This window comes from Nothobranchius furzeri, chromosome 11, assembly GCF_043380555.1.
Source record: "Nothobranchius furzeri strain GRZ-AD chromosome 11, NfurGRZ-RIMD1, whole genome shotgun sequence".
Classification (NCBI taxonomy): Eukaryota; Metazoa; Chordata; class Actinopteri; order Cyprinodontiformes; family Nothobranchiidae; genus Nothobranchius; species Nothobranchius furzeri.
In genome coordinates this window covers 41792748-41816389 of record NC_091751.1, presented here as the reverse complement: position 1 = coordinate 41816389, position 23642 = coordinate 41792748, and the positions used below count along the sequence as shown (strand labels likewise).

The 23642-nt window shown below is 40.0% G+C and overlaps 1 protein-coding gene across 1 annotated transcript in view; it reads right to left on the bottom strand.

Moving 5' to 3' along the window:
* ak5 (adenylate kinase 5) overlaps positions 1 to 23642 on the bottom strand; it is a 125450-nt gene that overhangs the window by 75530 nt on the left and 26278 nt on the right. Inside the window, exons 6-7 of the mRNA XM_015956174.3 lie at positions 15644 to 15835; positions 6770 to 6860 (exon numbers count right to left, since the gene is read on the bottom strand). Coding sequence (XP_015811660.1) covers positions 6770 to 6860; positions 15644 to 15835 — 283 coding nt within the window. The remainder of the gene's footprint in view (positions 1 to 6769; positions 6861 to 15643; positions 15836 to 23642) is intronic.

The window sequence follows — 23642 nt, the reverse complement described above, 5'->3', positions numbered from 1 at the left end:
AAATAAGTTTGGGAACCACTGAACTAAAGTAAGCTGCTTGAATGCTTTTAAGGGCTGTCTGGATGTTTTCCTCACAGAAACATTGCTATAACAAAGAACGCTAATCATATTACGGCTGTAGAAGCACCATGAAAACAATACAGGAACCAGATTTGCCACTCTGTGCATTCGGTTCAGGTCCAGCATTCCACCCCTCTCCTGCCCCCGATCACTGCTACCACTTTAACTTTTAAAACCAGGAGAGATCCTGGATGTGTACTCATAAAGCAAAGACATTCCAGATGATCACATTTAATGCTTTTCCTCCTAGCTGCATAGATTATCTTGTTTTAGACATAAATTGTTCAACTGTTACTAGCATATATGGTTGCCGCCAGCTTGTTCAAACAACGGCCGGCTCCGGACTCGGATTGGTTATTTTCTAGCCTAGTCCCACCTCTCCCAATTGCTGCTGATTGGTTCTTTTTTCTGTTTGCCTATCATTCTTATTTTCTGATTGGATTGTTGTTTGTTTCAATTATTGAAGTCGGCTTTTTTTGTTGACAGAAAAAGTTGCATGGTGGGGACTTAACTCCCTTGCTAGTGTTGCGTTGATATGTAAATGTCTCGCCTCTGATTGGCTAATGGCAATGCAACTCTTCCACTGTGCTTTCCCTCCTTGGATAAAAAATGCAACATGCTCTGCCATGTTGTGAAGTTGCTAATGCTAATGTTAGCTTCTACTAGCCAAGACACGCTCTACTCTCTTCTTCTAATGTTTTTGTTGCTGACTTTTCCTGTGACATGGCTTTTTCTGACTTGATAGGTTTCCTGTCTATTTCTTATCTATGCTAATGCAAGAAGGTTTTCACATTCAGCATGCATTTGCAACTCAATGTGACCAATAGTATTTGAAAAAGTATTGCATGGTTTATCTGAAGTTTGCAGATGGTATCACTGTCATGGCTTACATCCAATATGGTGACGGAAGAGAGGCTAAATGGACTGGAGCCTTGGTGAAACAAGAAAAAACAACTGGAGATGGCCAGGCCATGTTCCGTGCTTCCATTGTCAAGGTGGCCAACTGGAGCTGCAGCCGCGGGGTTGTTTGAAGAAGAAGAAGAAGAAAATATCATTTCTGTAGCGCTTCTCAAGATAAAAATCACGAGGCGCTCCACAAAAACAAAAACAAAAAATATAAAAATTGTAAAAATAGAAAAAAAAGCATTTTGAAAATGTTTAAAATTATATTTAAAATGAGCAAGAATAAGCAATTGTGATTTAAAAGAAAAAATGTTAAGAAAGAGAGAGAGTGAACAGGAAAGAGGGAAATCAGTGGATCCTGAGGAAGGTGGAATAGGTGGGGAGAGCCAAATAGAGAGAGAGTGGTGAAGAAGGTCATCCAAAAGCCAGCTTGAACAAGTGAGTATTCAGCTGCTTTTTGAAGGAGACCACTGAGTCCACTGATCTCAGGCTCAGGGGGAGAGAGTTCCAGAGTCTGGGGGCCACAGCAGCAAATGATCTGTCACCTTTGGTCTTTAGCCTGGTGCTGCACAACCAGTAGGCTTTGGTCACTGGACCTCAGGGACCTGCTGGGGGTGTAGGGACTAAGAAGATCACCAATGTAAGATGGTGCTTGTCCATGTAAGGCCCTATAGACCAGAACCAGGATCTTGAAATGAACCCTGAAGTTGACTGGCAGCCAGTGAAGCTGGAGGAGAAGCGGGATGATGTGGGTGTATTTGGAGGACTTGGTCAGAAGCCGAGCACAGGCATTCTGTGTCTGTTGTGGCAATCCTTGAACCCGCTGGTGGACACCGATGGTTGGGGATGCCGTCAAGCTAAAGAAAGAGTCCTGTTGGGTCTTTTTGGCCTGTGGGATTCCAGAGGCAGCTGATGGGTACAGACAGGCCAAGCGGAATGCGGCTCGGATGGTTGAGGAGGCAAATTCCCGTGCGTAGGGTGAGTTCGATGACATCATAGATCAAGACTTTAAGGAGAATCTGTTCCACCATCCGGTGCCTCAGGAGGGGAAAGCAGTATGCTACCAACGCTGTTTTAAATGGGGACAGTGTGCTGCTGACCTCTACTCAGGGCGTAGTGGATCAGTGGATGGAGTACTTCAAAGACCTCTTTAATCCCACTGATACGTCTTCCAGTGAGGAAGCAGAGTCCGGGACTTTGGGTTGGGCTCTTCAATCTCCAGGGGCGGATGAGTTTCGCCCAGAGTTCCTGGATGTTGTAGGGCTGTATTGGCTGACGTGGCCCAACAATGTCTGGGCCAGTTCCACTGGATATGCAGACCAGGGTGGCCGTCCCCCTATTTAAAAAGGGGGACCGCAGGATGTGTTCCAACTACAGGGGCAACACACTCCTGAGCCTCCCTGGTAAAGTCTTTTCAGGGGTTCTGCTTCACACTGCTCTGGAGAGGAGGGTCTGACAGATTGTCGAACCTCATATTCAGGATGAGCGATGTGGTTTTCATCCTGGTCGTGGAACACTGGATCAGCTCTATACCCTTTGATCCTGGAGGGTGCGTGGGAGTTTGCCCAACCATTCTACTGTGTTTTGTGTATGAAGGCGTTCGACCACGTCTTTCGGGGGACCCTTTGGGAGGGGTATTTTGAGAGTATGGGGTACTAGGCCCTCTGATACGTTTTTAAGTCAGAATAGACTCGCTGCTCCTCCACATCGAGCCAGCTGAGGTAGCTTGGGCATCTCTAGTTAAGATGCCTCCCTGGTGAGATTTTCCATGAGCTTCCAACCGGGAGATCTAAAGGAAGACCCGGGACACGTTTGAGGTACTATATCTATCAGCTGGCCAGGGAACACCATGGGATTCCCCGGGAGGAGCTGACCCAAGGGACTGGGGAGAAGGAAGTCTGGGCCTCCCTGCTAAGGCTGGTGCCCTCGTGACCCAACCCTGGATTTAAGCAGCTGAAAATGGATGGATGGATGGATCTCGACATTTTTACTTTTAATCTGGGAAAGAATAAACTTTTTTCCTTGATGTTTTAACTTTAATCTCCTTTCTGTGGTCTTGATATACCATCATACAAATGAGCTGAATCAACAATTAAGTCCCTTTTAGGTTCAGATGAAGGTTTTTTATTATTTATATTATGAATTTTTGAAGATGTTTTACTTATTTCAAAGATTTGTTTTTAATTGAATATATGAAGATCCAACCCTTCCCTCTTCAAGTTCACAAGCTAGAAAAATCTCCTAAAAAGAAATACAGTGCTCTTTATGCTCTGAAGGACTGAGAACCTTGAACTTTTTTCTTAAAACAGACACCGAGAACATTTGGACGTTTCACAGCCTTTTTTTCTACATTTTTAAAAGCAGGAAAATGAAAAATTCACCATCAATCTTATGCAGCATCAACATTTGAGAAATGAATGTTATGTTGTACAGAAGAGGCTGAAATTAATCTAAATAAATATAAATCTTTCCGTCAATGCTTCCTAAGAAGTGATGCATTATTAATGTTCTGAGCTAGCTCTTCAGCTGAGAGCAAATGGAAAAGAGCTCCAGTAAAGTACTAATTTTTGCTTCAAGAATTTAAAAACCAAATTACAAACGTCTCCAAACCTGCATGTTTCAAGTATTTTATGCAACATTCCTGTTTTTCGAACACATTGCAAACAGGATGGATGATGTGGTAAAGACATGCTAATGGTGTCCTAATAAAACATGTGGTATTACTCCGTTTTGGTAGGATGTTATAAAATAATCGTTTCGCTGCCAAAGGTAACATTTAATCCTTTTGAAATCTTGATGTTATGAAACTCATCTCTAATTAAATCAGAGCAGAAACACCATCAGCCTGATATGGGGTCTCATTTATCAAACATTGCGTAGAATCCTTACTAAAACCATACTTAAGCTCAGAAAAAAAGATTTACTTACGCCAAGCAGGTTTGTGATCTATCAAACATGGAAGTCACACAGCTGCACTCAATCTCCGCTTCATAAATCGGAGACTAACGAGAATGTTTCTCAGCTGCATTTTAGTCACATCCCGCCCTCACCACGCCCACTTACTGCCATAAATGGTCAATGGCAGTAGTAGCTCAGGTGGTAGAGCAGGTTGCCTCATGATCGGAGGGTCATGGGTTCGATTCCAGCTCCCGCCAGGGGTATCCTGCTGTTGTGTCCTTGGGCAAGACACTTCACCCAACTTGCCTATGTTAGTGGTGGTCAGAGGGGCTGACGGCGCCAAATGGCAGCCTCGCCTCTGTCAGACCTCCCCAGGGCGGCTGTGGCTACAAGTAGCTTACCATCACTAGCAGTGTGTGAATGTGAGAGTGTGTGAAAGCTTCTTTGGGTGTCTAGAAAAGCGCTATATAAGTTCAATGCATTATTATTATTATTATTAATGCAAAGGGCCTTGTGGATCTCATGCATATACATAAGCCGGCTGCTGCAGCGCTCCGCCAATGACATGGTGACCGTAGATCAAGGCAGATCAAGGAAGCACAATTTCACAGAAGCAGAAATTGAGGTGCCTGTGGGTGAGGTGGAGAAATGAAAAGAAGTGCTTTTGCAAAACAAATAAGAGAAAATCCACAGAGTGGCACAGCGTTGCTGAAGCCGTCAATGTTGTGAATTCTTCAGAGACATCTGTGGCGGATATAAAAAAATGTCTCAATCAGGATTTTATCCCGAGACTCCCAGGTGAAAGTCACACGTGCTAACCAGTCACCCAAACAGAGATCTCCCTTGTACAAGTAGCCAGGGCGCATGATCAATCGGGTCACAGTGACAGGACACACACTGTCACACACGCATGCCATTCTGTCTCAATCTGTCCCCCTGCTGATATTCTGCATTCCAGATACTGCGCTTCAGGCGGTGTGTGTGTGTGTGTGTGTGTGTGTGTGAGTGTGTGAGTGTGCGCACATGTGTGTGTGCGTGTGGGGGTCTTGTTCTGTGTGAAAACGAAGCAGTACAAGTGATAATGCTGCAGGATTTCATAAATTTATCCTTCTCAGCAGCAGCACTGCAGGTGCTCTCCATGTCCAACATGTGTGTAAGCAAGGTCCTCAGTCTACTTAAAGTTACACACATTTTTTTCGCTAAGTTTTCTTTCATTAGTCCCAAAGTTTGCGTGGAAAGTTGCTTTCGCAGTTTTCTGACCCAGTTTTGTGCATAAGCAAGCTTGATAAATGAGGCCCCAGGTCTTTAAAACCGACATCAGATGCTTTCATTCTGGATCAGACAGGACACGACAGTATAACCTTATTGAATCTGGATCTCTCACAAAGAGCAGTTAACTTTCCGTTGCCAAGACAACTGGTGATGTTTTGGTCTGTGTTCAGGTGGATGTAGCCTGGATTCCCAAGAACACTTGTTGTTCACAAACGTACCAGTCAAGCCTTCCACTTACAAACATCACAGAACCAGACTGACACACCTACTCGCTAACTCAGCTCTGTGACTACCTGTGTGGTTTATGAGTGCTCTAGTCTGCCCAGAAATATTCAACATTCAAATTCAAATTCAAACTCAAAGGTACTTTATCAATCCCAGAGGGAAATTAGAGTTTCAGTACACACAATTCAGAGATCATACATGTTGGATTGTCTCGGTCCGATAAGGAGCGTGCGGCCTGCTGAGTGTGAAATGTTCAAACTCAGAAAGAAAGGTGACTCAAGCACGCTTTGCATGCCTTTTCCACCATGTTTGTTCATTCTGAAGTAATGTTTTACCTTCAAGATTTCCTGTCTGACTGAGGAATGTTTGTGTTTGAAATGTGTTCATGTGTAGTTTCTGGCTCAAACTGATCTGTGATTAGGATTAATACAGTCTTCATAAACCTACCTTACCCAGTCCTATACATGTCTACTGCCCTCTGTTGGATGATCTACAGGCATTGAGGGTCAATTTTATTTCTTCTTTAATGTTATACTGTAATGTAATCATATTAAATAATTACAGATTATTATGCTGTTATAATACATTAACATTATAGCATAGCAATCTAGGTGGACAGTAGCAGAAGCAAAAGGATTTTGCTCTGCCTGTTGGTCTAGCCACGATCTGTTGGAACCTCAGCCGGCCTGTCCAGGTTTCTGACTTGAAGCTCACAGAGCGCTATCAGTTTGACGGGCGAGATAATAAGACAAAATGAAAAAACAAAGATGGCGGCTTGCTTGAAATAGCTTTGAGTCAAGGGCAGATAGAGGTACTCAAGTTCTTTATTTAGAAAAAAAGGATGTATAGGCATCTTTTTTGACAGAATATGGTGGACTGCCCCGTTGATTGAGATTTGTAGTGGTGAGTTTGTCACATTGGTTTTTTGTATTTGGTTTGAAAGACAACCGTAGATTCCACTCCATGACTGAGCTATGTCTATGAGTCATGGCCAGACTAAATATTTCCATCTATAATGGCTTGCCAGGCTATTAACAGCAGCCAATTCAGTTTAAAAACTAAATATTTTGAGCATTTGCAGTTAATATTATTAATATTATGTTTTGTTGCATTTTTTTTTACTTTTACGCGTCTACCAGGGGTGCACTGGCCACCTGGCATATCGGGCATGTCCCGGTGGGCTGTTGACCCAATGTGGTCCGGTCTGTACCAAAGCACTAAAAGCTGCAAAATCCTGCAAGCCAGCAATATTTGCCAGTTTGTACTTTACACCCAAAAGTAGTTATTGGTCATTAAAATGTAATTAAATAAACTAAAACAACATTTTGATGTAGGATAAAATGCAAACAAGCTATGTATTGTTTATTGTTTGTTTCAGTCATTGTTTCTGTAAAACAAAAGCAGATCTTACCGGCTGCAGGTTCTTTAGGGTCAAAGAGCTTGTTGTCCAAAGTCATGCTGATGTCACAGAAAACCTCCTCTTCATCTCGATCGGCGTCCAACTAAATAAACGACAAAAACAAGCTTGAGTTTCAGTCTAACAAACTTTTTTAAATTTTGTCCCAGTGTTACGAACTCTCAGATGGACACTTGAGTCACTTTGTATTCAGGGCACACCCCAAGTTTTAATCCCTTGATGGGATTGACAAAAACTACTGATTAAAACCTCTGACCACAGACAACTTGTGGCTGAGGAAACGTCTTCAGGGGTGAGACTCTCTGCAGGGTTATTCACAACTACATTAAGCAGTTAGGGGATGTTAACTGTGGGAGTGGAGGTCAGGAGTAACGGATAACAAGGAGAGTTCATAACCAACTGCCAGCTTCCTCTTGGGGTAGCCATGGTAACAGCCTAAAAAAAAGACAGCCTGTGTCTAATGTGTGCTGCGTGGGAGACTCCCCTGAGTTTCTACCTGCAGAAGAGGAACCGCGAGGATCAGACTGAGCACTCCCTGGTGAGCGTTAGTCAGAAAAACACCTCAGCGCTGCCGTTTCCTCACCACCCAGGTGTATTCAGACACCAGCTCAGATGTAGAAAATAAAATCTGTTCATCTTTACAAGATGGTCCATAGACTCAAACACAAGTAAAGATGAAAGCTCTTTACTTGTGTGTGCTAATACTAAAATAAGGTCTAATTTAATTCCTACTAGCAGAACTAAAAGTGACAGAAACACAAGTAAAACAAACAATTTTATTACCCTTTCATGTCTGACACTAATAATCTGATTAGGGAATATGAAAATATTGCTCAATGATAACATTTTGTTTGACTGTGTGTAATTATATAAAATATGCTACGTGCAATACACATATTCTCCACCAGAAGGCACGAGAGTCAGATGCAGTGAGTTTTTGGGGAAAGCACTAAGCCTGCTTTATTTAGGGGGACTAAATTTAAATTTGGTTTATTTTAAGGAAACTTTCTTTTTTTCTTAAAAATTTGAACTAAATATAAAAAATATCTTTTTGCAATGTCTCTGAGGTCCTAGAGAACTGAAAGAATGAAAAACAAGTTAAATCAAAATAGATAATGTCTCAGGAGGATATTAAACATGATACAATATGATTTACATGTTACTTTAATACTGCATTGTAAGTTTAAAATAATATCGGTAAAACAATCCCTGGGAATTATTCAGTCAGTTATAATCTACCTCAGAGATCATTTTGAGAATGTGTCCCTTGTGGACTTGAAGGGACAGAGGCTGATTTTAATTTTGTTTCTGTTCAGTGTTTCTTCTTCAGATTTGCATGTCCTTGGACATGACCTCTATGAAAGATTCACACATCAAAGAATCAAGTAACTGGGCACAAAATAATTAAAATGCAGATATATGCATTACCCCATGAGCAGAAAAAGATCTGTTTCAAAGTGACATTTGAATTCAGCAGGAGAAATAGAAAAATCTGTGAATTGCATCATCACAGAAACATGAGATATAGAGAAATCTCTGTGCACACACAGCGTGGCTGAAAGCTGTTTGCACACGAGCTAAAAATAGATGTGATTTTTGTACTAAAACCACTGCACAGCTTCAGGAACATTTCTGGAATTAACTGAGGGAACACAACGATGCTAAATAATCCCAACTCAAATAACCAGATTCAGAGACTTGTGTGTGTTCAAGCAGCCTGGTTTTTCTAATTCATTCATCCAGGGTTTATAAATAAACCATTCAAGTCGTTAGCAGCCATCATGTCAATTACACGGGTGTGTAGAAGTTTGAGAGAAGCATAGTCCGGTTCGGTTAAAACTTTACTGAGAAGGGTAGAATCAAATTCGAAACTTTCTTTTTATCCTGAGAACATTTGCCACATCTGGAAACCAAAAACAAAATGCAAAAAGATCTCTAATGCGAGCATTAATCACTTTAAAGTTTGTGACTAAACTTATTTTTTTGCAGCAAAAGTCCCTTCTTTAACCCTGCTATTGCCAGCATGTGCACTCGTATATCATCACATAACCAGAGAGGGCTTGGAGTCAGGCCTGTGAGGTGTTACACCAGTTCCCTTCTCCAAATAAAGTTTTACAGATTAAGTCAATCCTCAAATTTCCATTATAATAGTACTCAAATACACAAGCCTACTGTGTACATCTTTAAGAGCAACTGTTCAATTTTTGTCCTTAGCCTCATTTTATTTGATTTTGTCCTTGTTTTGTATTCCAGCTTGAGTTTTCAGTCTCCAACAGTCTGTGAGTCAATCATCTGCTGAAAGCATGTGCACCTAAAAAGTGCAATACCCTGAAACTAACAGCATAAAAACTGAATTAGAAAGCCTGCTTTGAAGCCTGCTACATTAAAATCACATTAAAATCAGAAAAATATTCACATTTAACTGCAACAGCTATAGCTATGATTTCAGCTCCATCTATATAAATCAGCAGTGAGTGAATGAGGGAGTGAGAGAGAAAGGAAAGGAGATCCAGCACCTTCTAGCATGCTAGTTAGATATTTCCTGTAGCAGGGGCGCTATCAGCCAGCACCCCAGAGACAATAGGTTTAGTGACAGGCAGAAGTTCTCCAGTTCTCCCTAGCAACCAAATGTAATTGGCTGTTTAACTACAGTTCAGACGTGCTTTTCCCAATGCCCCTGGAGAGATTTTAGTGCGTCTGTTGGAGGAAATTTACTGTTTAATGAGGGACAGCTGGTGAAAATGATAAGTAAATAATTCAGATTGCATATAGACACACATAACTAAGTAAAACTTAAACTGGTGCTAATAAGGCGCTAAGTGGACGTGTGTTTAGAAGAATCTATTGAATGCTAATTAAATCTTGTTTCACATTCAGGAGTCAACGCTGCAACAAAAGACCCACGAAGAGGACCAATGTTAAACCAGGACATGCTGTTATGTAAGTCTGCAAGGTGTGAAGTACAATTTCTCATCCATAATCTCAGAGATCTGAGAGGCAGATTTAACCCAACAGATGATTCAGAGCCTTAAATCACTGAGCAGCAGCTCCTTCTGGGCTCAGCGGCTGTTTTTGTGCTTTTGTTGCAATCTGTTTGATCACCAGAACAAATCCAAGGAGAGTTTGTGAAAAGTTTAAAAATACATTAAAGGAGGTTACATAAAAGCTGTCACAAAGAAATATGTTAGATAGAAATGTCACGGAAAGATGCTATGAATGGATCGAAATTGAATATTTTCTGCTTAGTTTTAGAGAAAACTCGGGTCAGTGTTATTGTTTTGTTCCTCATAATGAAGCTATAAATAAACCTGCAGACAGTTTTGTTTCTATCTATGAGGCATCTAACAGCATGTGGGGGGAGAGGAGCTGAATTCACTCAGGGAATAATTAACTCGACCAGTTTTCCTCCAATGACAGGACGGCTTCAGCTGTGGCCTCAACAAACAATTATCTCCCCTCGCTGCAATTTCCGCTGGCTGCTCAAATGGGGAGATGTGCCGAGGTGACTCATCCTACGTAAAAAAAAAAAAAAAGTAATTCATTGACAAAAAATATTATTTGAGATGGAAATTTTTGCTGGGCCTGAGTGCGTCTGAGACCCAAAGGGGAGAGCATTAGAGCGAGCAGCGTTAACGGAAAAGCCTAGGACTTAATAGACTTGTAGAAGTGTGCACTGACAGGGAAATTATGTCTACATTGTTCATCAGCAGAGTTGAGCCTTTACACATTAAAGGTGACATTTAAATGAACAGGTGATTTTGACACTAAAACTAATGTAATTAAGCCTCAGGTGAATTAAGACCTGAGATAATTTCCTATAACACAGAAAAAATAAATCCAATTAGAATAAAATCTGCTTTATTGTCTTTATACACAACCCACGTGGTACCATTTGCATGACCAAAATAATCTCCTGTCACATTTTTATAAATGTTTAATAAAACATTTTATTCATAAACTGGTGGAAAAATCAACAACAACTGAAGAGTCTCAATTCTGGTGAAATTTCATGCAAATCTGCTTTTTCTGAAACAGAAGAATGAATAAGCAAACAAAAACTAAAACATAAACCTTCCTTAATTTAAAAGCGTCAAACCTACAAACATTTAGTTTTAGAATCAAAACATGAGTGTTTTCCCAAATATTTAGCATCATTTGGAGAAAGGAGTAAACATGAGCTTAGTTTTATACATGATTACTGTAATCCTTGACAAAAAGTTAATAGAGCCCTATTTGAACAGCCTCAGTTTGGAGAAACAGGGTTTAAATCTAATCAGATCGATAGGCTAACTGCTAGCCAGAGTGGATTACTGCTGTCTGTAACACCAATCTACAAAAGTTTCCTATTACACATTTCTTAAAATAATTAAATTAAATTAATTTAATTAAAATTCCATTTTGAGTTGTCAAATGCTGCACTAGAAAGTGCTACAGCTAGCGATGCTATTTATGCTAATTGCACTTAAAATTGACTCTGAATATTTTATTGCAAAACTGGAAGCGGTTCTCCTGAACTGCTTATAAACCTTTAGGATGCATTAGTGAAGGCTGACTAGCCGGTAGCGTTTCAGTTTAGCTAAAACAAAACATGTTCTGGAAGGATGACAAGTCACAGGTGTGAATCATCACTTTAAAGTAACACAGAGCAGTTTCCTGATCCTCTGTCCTACTGGTTGAAATTGGAATTATAAACAGTCCTGCTGCAGCCTGCTGTAGCTAGCGCTAACAACAAGCTAACACTAACATGAGCCAACTAATACTAAAATAAACCACAAAGTAAAATGATCCACTCGGTTGGACAAAAATATTATTACTTACAAGTCCAGTAACAACAACGCCAGGTCACTATCAGTCCGTGATTTTGTAGCCTCATTTAGCTCCCTCCAACTACTGTAGGTCAGTCTGGCTTTAGTTCTGTGCTTCACCTCCAACGACATTACTCTCTTACTTTAACTTCCAGGCTCCGCCATGATACCAACAGAAAAAGCGAACTTCTTTTTCTTTCACTTGTGCTTTTAATTAACGATCGGCAAACTGAAAATGCTAACCACTAGCATTACAGCTAACAACCGTAAAGCAGGCTAGGACCCCTAGGACACCTACAAAACTATCAAGTTTCAAACTTAACAAGCACTGAGATCAATGTTAAAGCTCTATTTTTAAGTAAAAAAAAAACGATCTGTTGTTACTTAAAGGACGAAAATAAAATTTTAAACATGATTTCATCTTTAGGCTCAAGATGTATTCACATACTAGGTCAGAATTGACACGTCATTTGATGCTTTTTCGGCTTATTATTACTGATTGAACATATAAATAACCCTAAAAAAACCTAACCCTAAAAATCCCAACTGCGTTACCATGGCGATCTCACATACTTTGAAAACTGGCTTTCAACTCAATCTGATCATCTAAGCAGGAAGTCTGACTTCATATTCCAGCCCTTGGGTGACCCATTTCCCCCCTTCTCACCTCCTACTGAAGCTATTATTTGGATTAGAACCACAATCACCCACGTACTTTTCAAACAAATATCCATCCTAAATAAACACAAAACACACCGACTGAGCTTTACATCTCACTGAAAGTAAGACCCTTGAAAAAGCAGGTTAATATTTGTGTTCACCAGGGGAATTTAAGTCTGAAATTCACCCTTTTCAGCTTCTGTCACTTCAGATGGTCACCAGTTCATCTCCGACTGTGTCTATCGACTCCATCTGGGTCTCGGTTTTTTGAAAACAACTGCCTGCTGTGGTTGAAAACAGAACAAAACAGAAACTCTGGAGCAGAACAGCTGAACATGGAGCAGAAATCCAATATTACCAACAATGAAAAAGCTGCAGGTTGTAGATGATCATAAAGATGCAACTTAGGAGCTAAGGGATGCACAATCCAAGCAAAATAAACCATAATGGAGACGTAGCTTAAATCTGTGCAGCTTCAGGTGTGGCCTTCAAGAGCTTTGATTCAGTGTGTTAAACATGTTTGTGATTGCAGGGAGGAGAGATGCTGCGTTTCTGCCCGACACCAGCTGAGAACGACGGAACGAGGAAATGGCAACAGAAAATCACCGATTGGGACCACAGCCCTGCTGTTCACAGGTAGAAAAGGAGATGAAATTATTTACAGTCCAGGTGTTTCTACTCCCCCCCTCCGGCTGTAGACATTAAAGCAGGGGTAGGGAACCCTGTTCTAGAGAGCCGCTATCCAGCACGTTTTGGAGGTTTTCCTGCTTCAACACACCTGATTTTAATCAGCAAGTGATTAACTGGCTGCTGCATAGTCTGATGAGCTACTTCACAGGTGAATCAACTGTGTTAAAGCGGGGAAACCACTTAAACAGGGCTATTCAATTCTGGGCCTCGAGTGGTTTCTCTGTTCCAATACACTAGATTCAGTGGTTGAATCACTTGTGCGTTTGAGTATAACCTTCCTTCCAAAATGACTGAAACATTAAAGTCTTTTGGGATTTTCTCACTATAAAATTCTTACTATATTCTTACATGCTGCACCTTTAAACACATTATAGACCACTGGAGATGTTGTCTTTGGTTATTAGATGACATTTCTCTGATGTTTTAGGCACCGAGACATCAACAGAATAACAGAATCATGTTTAAGCCGGTGCCAGGAGCTATGTTTATTATGGAGATTATGAATCCTTCAAAAAAGCAAAAGAAAAAAGTCATCACATGAGGATAGAAAAGACACGCCTGGATCTCAGATTTCATCACAAACTGCTCCAGAGCAGCGTAACTCGCACATAGCTGGACTTACAAGAAGCTGTTTGAGTTTTCATGGTTACAAACTCTGCTTTCCTTTGCTGAGTCCAGAGGAATGCAAGTTATGTAAGTCTGAAACAAAGCAAAGCCCATCAAACACATTTCTGACAAACTGAAGGAGTTCATAAAACTGCAGGATGCAACAATGGAAGTACAGCAGGAAGGAACGGGGAACTGAAATAAGATTCAAGAGAAGCAAGAGAAAAGGGAGGGGAGAGGCCTTCTGCAAAGCTGTTTGAGTCCCTTTGGTCCCCATCCCCCTCCTGTTCACCCTCATGTGTCCTCTTGTGTTCCTCCTGTGTCTCCTTGTCTGCGTCCCCCTCAGGTGCCTCCTTGTGTTCCCCCAGCCCACTCCAGGTTTTCCCCTTAGGTTCCATTCTAGTCACTCCCCGTAGTTTTCTATAGGTTCAAGTTTTCATTAGTCTCCTTTAGTGTGTGTGATTTCCATCTCCACTTGTTTATTTCTCCCTCACTCCTCAGATCTTTAGTTATTTATATTTTGGTTCTCTTGTGCCCTGAGTCTTTTAGGTTTATTTACGTAGTCTCATAGGTTATGGCTTATTCCCCTCCTCTGCTTAGTTTTCCCTTCCCATTTGGTTTATTGATTTCATCAGGAGACTGAGCAGTGGCGCAGTGGTTAGAGCTGTTGCCTTGCAGCAAGAAGGTCCTGGGTTCGCTTCCCATCCTGGGATCTTTCTGCATGGAGTTTGCATGTTCTCCCTGTGCATGCGTGGGTTCTCTCCGGGTACTCCGGCTTCCTCCCACAGTCCAAAAACATGAGTGTTAGGTTGATTGGTCTGTCTAAGTTGTCCTTAGGTGTGAGTGTGTGTGTGCATGATTGTTTGTCCTGTGTGTTTCTGTGTTGCCCTGCACTGGGATGGCTCTCTGTCCAGGGTGTACCCTGCCTGATTGCCCATTGACTGCTGGAGATGGGCACCAGCCCCGCGTCCCTACGTGGACAAAGCGGGTTCAGACAATGGATGGAGGGATGGATTTCATCAGGCTCTCCTCTGGTTCTCTCTCCCCACGCACCTGCTGCTCGTTTCCTAATCACCCAGCCCCTGTGTATAAAACCCAGTCGGTCCATTGTTGTTGTCAGTGTTGTTATGTTCCTCCTCGTGAAAACTCTAGGTTTTGCTCATCAAAGAGCTTTTTGTTTTTGTCAGTCGGGTTACTGACTTTAGACTTGGCTTCCTGCCCTTTTTGGATTTTTGGATTTTGGACTCTCTTCCTAAATAAAGGACTTTACTTTGATTTCACTCCTGCCTTGTGTCGTTCTGGGTTTCTGCATCTTGGGTCCTAACCTCCTGGCTCGCAACGTGACAGTTTCAGATTAATCTTTGTAATATGAAATAATATTCTGTTGTTGTTCAGTATCAAATCTGGCTCAGAGTTAGTCTAAACATGAAGGAAAAACCCTGAAGCAACACTGAAGCAACAATCTAGAAGCACAGAGACAAAGTTGTTTGTTTTCCTCCGCCCTCAGAGCTGTTGTTCAGCACTCCCTCTGCTGCCAGGAAGACTCAGACGGATCAATAAGACTCCCACCAGAGCTGTGGGCCAGCTGTCGGACCCATCATCTTCCATTAGAGCTCGGCTCCAACAACCTGAGAGCAAGTCAATGCTCCTCTACTCTAAATCTGTCCCAGAAGTATGTGGTAAACACACACACACACACGCACACACACGCACACGCGCGTATCTGAGCCTCAACCTGGGAATTTTACTTTTTGATTTGCGAACCGTGCCTCAGCCACAGGATGGGAAACATTCATAAGTTCTCTAGAGTCGAGCTCATTACACGTTGTCCCCCTGCTGGTGTCCTTGTCTGGTGTTGTCTTGTCTGATCTCCCTCAGGTGGACCAGATCAGACCTGATGACAGAAACCTATAAATAGGGTAGCAGGTCCATCTTCCTCCAGGCCCTGTGTTGCTGATGTTTAGATGTTCTCAGCATCCAAATCTATAATTCCATCATTCTGCCCGAGATTATTTAAACTATTTTTACAGGCATCAAATCACCAAATACTGAAAGTTCTTAACAATAAGTATTTCTTTAACTGAGTTTTGCATGTTTTCTGTCTCACCGTGACAATAAGGCCCCTCTCCTGGAAGTATTTGACCAGAGGAATGGTGTTTTGTTTGAAGTTGGTGAGGCGGCGATCAATGGCTTTTGGGTTGTCGTCGGGGCGCCCCTGCTGCTCAGCTCTTTTCTGCAGCCTCTCCTTCAAACGGTGGTTGGTGCAGGCCAGGAACACCACCAGGTCTGGGGTGCAGATCTGAAAAAAGAGACAATGCCATTTGTGCAGCAGCGCCAGCCAGTCCTCAGAGGAGCTCGGAGGAGCTTTTCATCTTTAATCTAACTCTTAAGTTCACTGAAGCAGCAGCTTGGGTAGACATTGTAAACATCAGCCAAACCAGAAACAAGTTGATTTCTGATCTTTTCAGTATTAAATCAAGGCCTGCAGCTCAAAGCAATAAAACAACCTGCAGCTGCTCCTTTGAACATGGAGCCAACAGGCTGCTCCTGCTCTCCCACAGAGGAAAATGAGAAAATAACCTGCCAGATTTTATTATTTTACTTGTCTTTAATAAACAGAGGAGAATGAGATTGCACATGCTGACAGGAAAGCATTTCTGCTTCGTGACAGCAAAGGACTCGACTGGTGCAATCACACATGCAGTCTGACCAACAGTAATTGCAGAAATCAGAGTGTAATTTTACAGCTCAAGTATAATTTTCACATCTCCACATGTGAATATTAGTGTTGTTAGTTACTGAATGCTGTGTAGCTTTTGTATCGATGATGGTTTTATGTATAGTTGTGTTTTATTGGACAATGCCTGAGAACGGCTTAGTTTTGACCCTTTTGAAGCTTTTTGAAAAATGCATTAAATCTGATTGGGTAAAATGGTGGATTTTGTTGAACTGTTTAAAAATATGTTGTTGAAGTATGAACATCTGCTTATCTTGAGTGTGAAACTTGCATGACTCTAAAAAGCATCTTAGCACCTGCTAAAGCATCTTGTTCACTTACACACGTCTAACACACGATACACATAAATACATTGTTTTTCAAACAGTTGTGACTAAACCAAAGTTCGAACTTAAGATTTTTGTCATGTCTGTCTCTTTGTTCTACTCTAGACTGAAACTGCACAGACCGTGTGAAGTGAAAACCTTACATAAAGACTAGTGAAAATCTTTCATTCCCGCTCGTAAACCTTTCATGCACACTAGTGAAAATTTTGTATAGACACTGTTGATATCCTTTTATGCACACTAGCTTGTTATATATGCTAGTGAAAAGCTTTTACACACATTAGTGAAAAGCTTTTACACACACTAGTGAAAATTTTTCATGCACACTAGTAAACATTTCATGCACGCTAGTAAAAAACTTTTGTATACAAACTAGTGACAATTGTTTATGCACACTAGTGAAAACCTTTTCAGCTCACTAGTAAAACATTTTATGCACACAATTGAAAACCGTTTATACACACTAGTGAAAACATTTAACTAGTGATGCACCGATACGAAATTTTTGTGCCGATACCTATATACGATATTAAGCTCACTGTTATGGCTGATAACCGATATTTGCCGATACCGATATACTGATATTAATGCTTCTAGAATCAGCAGATTTTGTATAGAATGAAAATTATTAAAGCTGAATTTACAACATTATGTACACACACATCACATTTACTGTTCTGAGATGATTACAATCACTGTCACATGACTACAATTACACATCACCCCCCTCACTCTCTGAAACAGGCAAACAAATGGAGACGAGATGGAAAAAATATCGGTTGTTAATATCGGCCCGGTTTTATTTATCAAACCGATACCAATATGTTAAAAATGACTAACATCGGCTGATACCAATATTGATGCCAATATATTGTCCATCCCTGCATTTAACATACAAACTTGTGAAAACCTTTTAATTCACATTAGTGAAAACCTGTTCGATAGAAAGTAGTGAAAACCTTTCATGCACACTAGTGAAAATCTATAGTGAAAATGTTTCATGCACATTTGTAAAAACCTGTTCTATACAAAGTAGTGAAAATGTTTTGTGTACACTAGTGAAAACCTGTTCTATACAAAGTAGTGAAAACTTTTTATGCACATCCCTGAAACACCTTAAAGGCAAGGAAAGGAAGGCCACCGTACAGATTTCACAATACCAATTAAAAGGGATACAAATGACAAAAACAATCTTAATGCATGAGCTAAGTTATTTCTTTTCATTAAAACTATTCTTATTTGGGTCAATTTCCATCATTTTATTTTACAGATAAAGGAAAACATACCAGCTTAAACCACTAGTGTGGCTAACGCTTTAAATATAAGAGAATCACAACTCTTACATTAAATCAGTAGTATGCCAATACAAAAACACCTGGGAATGAGACTGTGTCTGAAGAGAAGGCCTAATTTATGACAGCAACTGGATCTACAGTCTGTTTAGTTTCATCCTTGGCAGCGGAAGGCGTTTTGCAGCTCTGAGACCTGGAAGCTGGTTTGAGATTTAAAAGCTGAGTCTGTCCCACTAAAAGCCTTGAAATCAATCAGGGAGGTTTAAAGTTAAATCCTAAATTGATCAGGAAATTAATTCTAAGAGACAAGGAGTTAAACTGGTGTTCTGGTTTTTCAACCACTGGCTGGTGAATTATTGACAACAGTAATCTGAGAAAGAAGAAATGAAATAATGAGTTATTAAGGTAGCATAGCATAGCATAGTTTATTTATATAGCACGTTTAAAATGCAGCATGGGAGCTGCCCAAAGTGCTACACAGGCTAAAACAAAACACAACCATTACAAGGAGCTAAAACAAAGGATAAAAATCTCAATCAAAGGCAGGTAAATAAAGTGACTTGAGTTTGAGAAAAGTCAGGAAGTTTGTCTCTTTTAAACTAAATTAAAATTAGAATTTTTTTTTTTACATCCCTTTACCCATAAATATAACATCATAGATGTGTTGTTAAAACAAACAGCACAATTGCAAACACATTATGCCGGCTACAAACATGGAAGTATACTTGTAGATATATTTCCAGGAAATAATATTGAGCAACTCAACCAATTAAACGGAACTAACTGAAGCATAAAGCACAAAGAAACTCACAGGAGATTAAATAAACCAGAAGTGACTTTTGTGCTCTGCATTCAGGGGTGATGCTATCTGTCAGATGCAAAGCAACAGACGGATGTTCCTTGTTTTTTTACAACTTCACTCTTTCAGAACTTCCAACCTGACCGCTGCTCATCCAGCATACTGCAACAGGAAACTGTAAAAACCATGTTAAGAGTGTAGCTTCCATTCATGCAGTGTTGCTTGGTTTCGTCATTTCATTTACATAAAAAAACCCACAATATCTGTGTTTGATCTGGCACACCACCACGAATGAAAACAGCTTGAATGGCGTCTACAAAGGTGCATGCCACAATTTGGAGCCAAAGTTTTTAGTTACCATAGTGACCTAACACACACACACACACACACACACACACACACACACACACACACACACACACACACACACACACACACACACACACACACACACACACACAATATTTCCTCACATCACACGTGAGGGAGAAGAAGGGCTCGGTTATTTTTATGCCGAATTTGTTGCTGGTGGCTCTGCCTTTTAATTAAATTGATGTGAACAACGTAGCTGGACTTGAATAAGATGCACAAGAGAGCAAGTTGATCTAACTCTGCCACATAAAATGTTCTACTGAACACACTTAAAACGGTTTCCTGTCACACTTAATAAGCATAGTTTATTAAGTTTTAGTTTGAAAATAATTACAGAATTTCTTGTGCAAGATAAAAAAAATAAAGAAGCTTTAAAAATACAAAACATTTGTTATTTCCTCGCGTCAAGGCTACAGCAAAGAAAAAAGCGGAGAAACTCATCGACTGAGTTGTTTTTCTACCGTTTTGTTTTGTTTTACTCTAGTTCTCTATCAATTTATAGCTGCAAATGGTCAGACACTTTAATAATCGCTCTCCACAAACCAGACCATTCATGCACCAGTCAGCGTTTCTCAGAAAGTGCAAGAGTTTTAATCTCAGATACAACAACAATCTCTAAATGACCTTACTTTTTTTAAGCTGCAAAGCCTCTCTCTTGTGTCAGTAAAATTTTGCACATATTGAAAACAATCATGTATGACCAATAATCTTTTAAGAGTTGTATAGTTGCTGCAGGCAGTCGGGACCTTTCTCTATTTAGTTTCCTTGAGTCTAACTGTGAGAAATATGAGACAACTTTGCAGAAAAATGTTATGTTTTAATCAAAAGTTTTGAATAAATGGCATCAAATTTTTTTCTAGAACAGTTGATTGCAGTTAAGTTGTCCTAAGGGACTCAACAAATAAGAACACATCTCTCAAAATCTCATACACATGAATTCAGTCTCATTTTAAGAGTAAATAGAAATATTTACTTGCAATTTTTGTTCATCCAACAAGTTGAAGCCCAGTGATACTGGCTCAAATCAGATATCTCCCATTTAGGGTAACACTAAAGTTTTTTAACACTTGAAGTTATTGCTTTAAAACTGTTTTCAGTGGTTCTTGAGCTGGAAACTTGAGCAACTTCAAATTGGACTGCAATTTGTTGCCCCCTGCTAATCAGAAATAGCACTGCAGTTTTGTGGGGTGTTTCTCAATGTCAAGGCGCCTGGCCTTGCGAGGCGATGTCTTGCGAGGCCAGGGGCCTTGCTTACAAGGACACTGTCCTTCCTTGGTCAAAGAAAACAGTTCAATGGAACAGACTTGCATCACGTGACCGCGGCTTCCACTGTGGTCACGTAATGTCACGTGACGTGGGAGATAACGTTATATTTTATACGTATTAGTTTCAACATACATTTATAATTAGCCTTTTACTTTTTATATATTTGTTAAATTAAATATATAAGTGAGTTACTACCCGCTAGCCACCGAAGCTGCAACTACTAAGCAACTAACCAACCATAGATAACTTCTTTGGATCTAAAAAAAAACATTTGAAATTTCAATTTAAACTTGAAATTTGTCCCCGAAGCAGCTGCCGGCTTCTGATCTACCATCCTTTTGAAAATACTGCGGTGTATTCTGGATAATTTTTGACCAAGGCTAGGCTACAGGACATCTCCCGTGTATCCTTGCTTAGCTAGCTAAACGGCTAACAAACAGAGAACACACGCCTCAGTAGAACACGAACATTAGAACACATGTTGGGGGCTACTGACATATCTCCTAGGCAACCGGGGTGGGGCCAAGACATCACGGAGAGGTTCCTTGGCATTGAGAAACACCCGTGGTATGGGTAGGAGCACTAGTGGGAGGTCTCTTCCTGCTTTGAGCAATAGCTGTTTACTGGTAGCTAATACAAAGACTAGCAGTTAGCTTTTTCAGTTAGCCAACCATCAATAAAAAGTGGAGGAAGATGAAGAAGCTTTGTTGTTGGCATCGTAATAATGTCTTTGCCAGCAAAGAAAAACCAAAGTAAACATCGGCACGCCTACACTAGTTTCAAGGCGCTAAAGGGGGCTAAAATCACAGACTGATTGTGACCTGGCTTTGTTGCTACCAGACTTGTAGTTAGTAATATTTTTTTTGTCCAACAGTGTGGATCTTTTTATTTTGTGGCTTATTTAGTGTCAGTCAGCTCATTCTAGCTTTAGCTTGTTGTTAGCACTAGCTACAGCAGGCTGTGGCAGGGTTCTTTATGATTATTGAAATTCTGCCTTTAACCAGCATGAAGGAGGAGTGAAACTTATTCAGTGTTGCGTTAAAAGCCAAAAAAATTCTATTTAGAAATTTTTTTTCTGATCATGATAATTAGCTTAATATTACAATTCAGAATTTTTTCTCAGAATTCTGAAAAAAAGGCAGAATTCTCTTTCTTTTATTTTCCGTAGATGTCAGACTGAAACGTCATAGAAAGAAAGACTTTTTTTTTACCTTCAACCTGAGAACCATTTTGTACATTTGTATAACTTACTGTTCTTTTGCATTAAGCCAGTGGGAGGAGGTACATCTCTCAGTCTGCCGTACTTACTTCCTCTTGGGAAATTTATAAGTCCTCTGTTTCATTTCAGAGAAATGCGAGATGAAGTTATTTCCTCCACATTACTATGCTGCTATTCAAATGTATAGTTGTGGGAATTGGACAGAGTGACTTTCTTTTTCAGATAATTACCAAAAACATTTTTATACATCTAAATGCAAGTTTGACACGTCTTCTTTAACAAATAGCTTCAGTTGTGTTAGTGGATCAAATCTAATCCCACCCCTACAGGCAGGCTGACAGGGATGAATAGAAAAACTTGCCACTTCTGGGACTGTTTGTGTAAAAAGCTCAGAGGGAGGATGAAGGGGTAGACAGTCTCTTCGGGCTGCTATAAAGATGACGCTGTAAAGGGCAAAGTGCCAGCATGAGGTGAGTGTTGAAAATGGATGCTGCAGGTCCTCAGAGATCCTTATGGTTCTCTCAAAGCTGGAGAACATAGTGCATTTGATGCACAAAGCAACACTAAAGTAGTTTGGAAGTCTGTGAATCATATTTAACCCAGTGTAGCAAAAAGTATCAGCTACAACAAATGGAGTCTCTATTTTATTATTCGTACCTTCACAGCATTTAGGCTCCCAAAAATATCCTGTTTGTTGTGAAAGAAGTTCAAAGAGCCATTTTAGAGCTTTGATACTGCAGATCTTAAGCTACTTTTTAGACTTTAGTAAAACTGTCCCAATTTCTCAGCTGGTGCCTTTACATGTTAATATTGTGAGCCTCAATGATGACAAGGTATCTGGAAAGGAACTAAAATCACTTCTGGAGTCTCACAGGGAACTATTCTTGTCCACCTGAACTTCACATTTTTCATTTACTCAAACAAAAGTGACTATTTATTTTAGTAATGTAGAAGAGAATGAAAACCTTCAACAATATGCACTAAATACATACTTTTAGCTTTGCAAGTTTAAGATGGAAGCAGAGTTTTTACCCCAAGTATCAAGATCTAATCACCATGTCAACAAAACTGATGTTATTACTGAAAAGTTTAGGCCATGCGATTTCTGTTTTTTCCAACGTCATCTAAAAACTAAAAATCTGAATTGAGAATATAGTTTAATGTCCAGCAGCTTTAAAAAAAATGAAAGAATTGTTTATCAAGTTGAATGAGGTCTCATATCTGCAGAAACTGGAAAAAAATTGTTCCCAAAATCCAAACCAAATATGAAGATTTTACCGTTTTCATTGATTTTATTTTCCTTATTTTAATCAAATAAAGAAGTTAATGTGGAAGATATGAAACTTAAAAGACTATAAAGCATCAACTGCTCCTATGATGACAAGAATAGTAGTATAATCACTCATCTGATCAGTGGTGATGGTTTTAAAATGAAAATTTCTTTGTAGTGAATCCTTCATTCGTTTCTGTTTGTGTCCATTCAGGTTAATATTTAGTGTCTTAGAACATGAAACTGGTGTTTCCAGAAGTGTTTTCATGCTTAAGGTTGATGGACTGATTAAATGTTACAAAAACTCAGTTTAGACACCAAACTGTAGCTCCTGTCAGAAACTAGTTGGTTTGACAGTTAAATTTCTCTTCTTTTCCCACTCACAGAGGTGTACTATTAACCCTCTCAGGCTCAAAATAAGTTTTGATAAAAGGGCGAACAACTAAGTCCTTCAGGGGTACTTCTGAGTTAAAAAATGCTCATGAAATACGTATGTGGAGAGTAGCGACATGAATGGCCTCATTTGTGACCCAAAGGTCACACTTCCTCAGCTGGGTCGAGCTGTCCTGGCTGTACTTCTATCTACAGATTATCCATCACAGGAGACGCGCAGTCTGCTGTAAACCATCTTTAATCTGAACTGCCTTACCGTATCTTGACTTCCTTTTCCTCCACAGTAAGACAAGGATTTTATCACGTTCCAGAAAAATCATTTATAATAAACTCTTTACTGTTAAATCACCAAAGGTTCATTATAAATGTATTTAATTACTGAAATGAATTATTATTCTGTGGTTAATAATTATTTATGATAATCAGTCATGT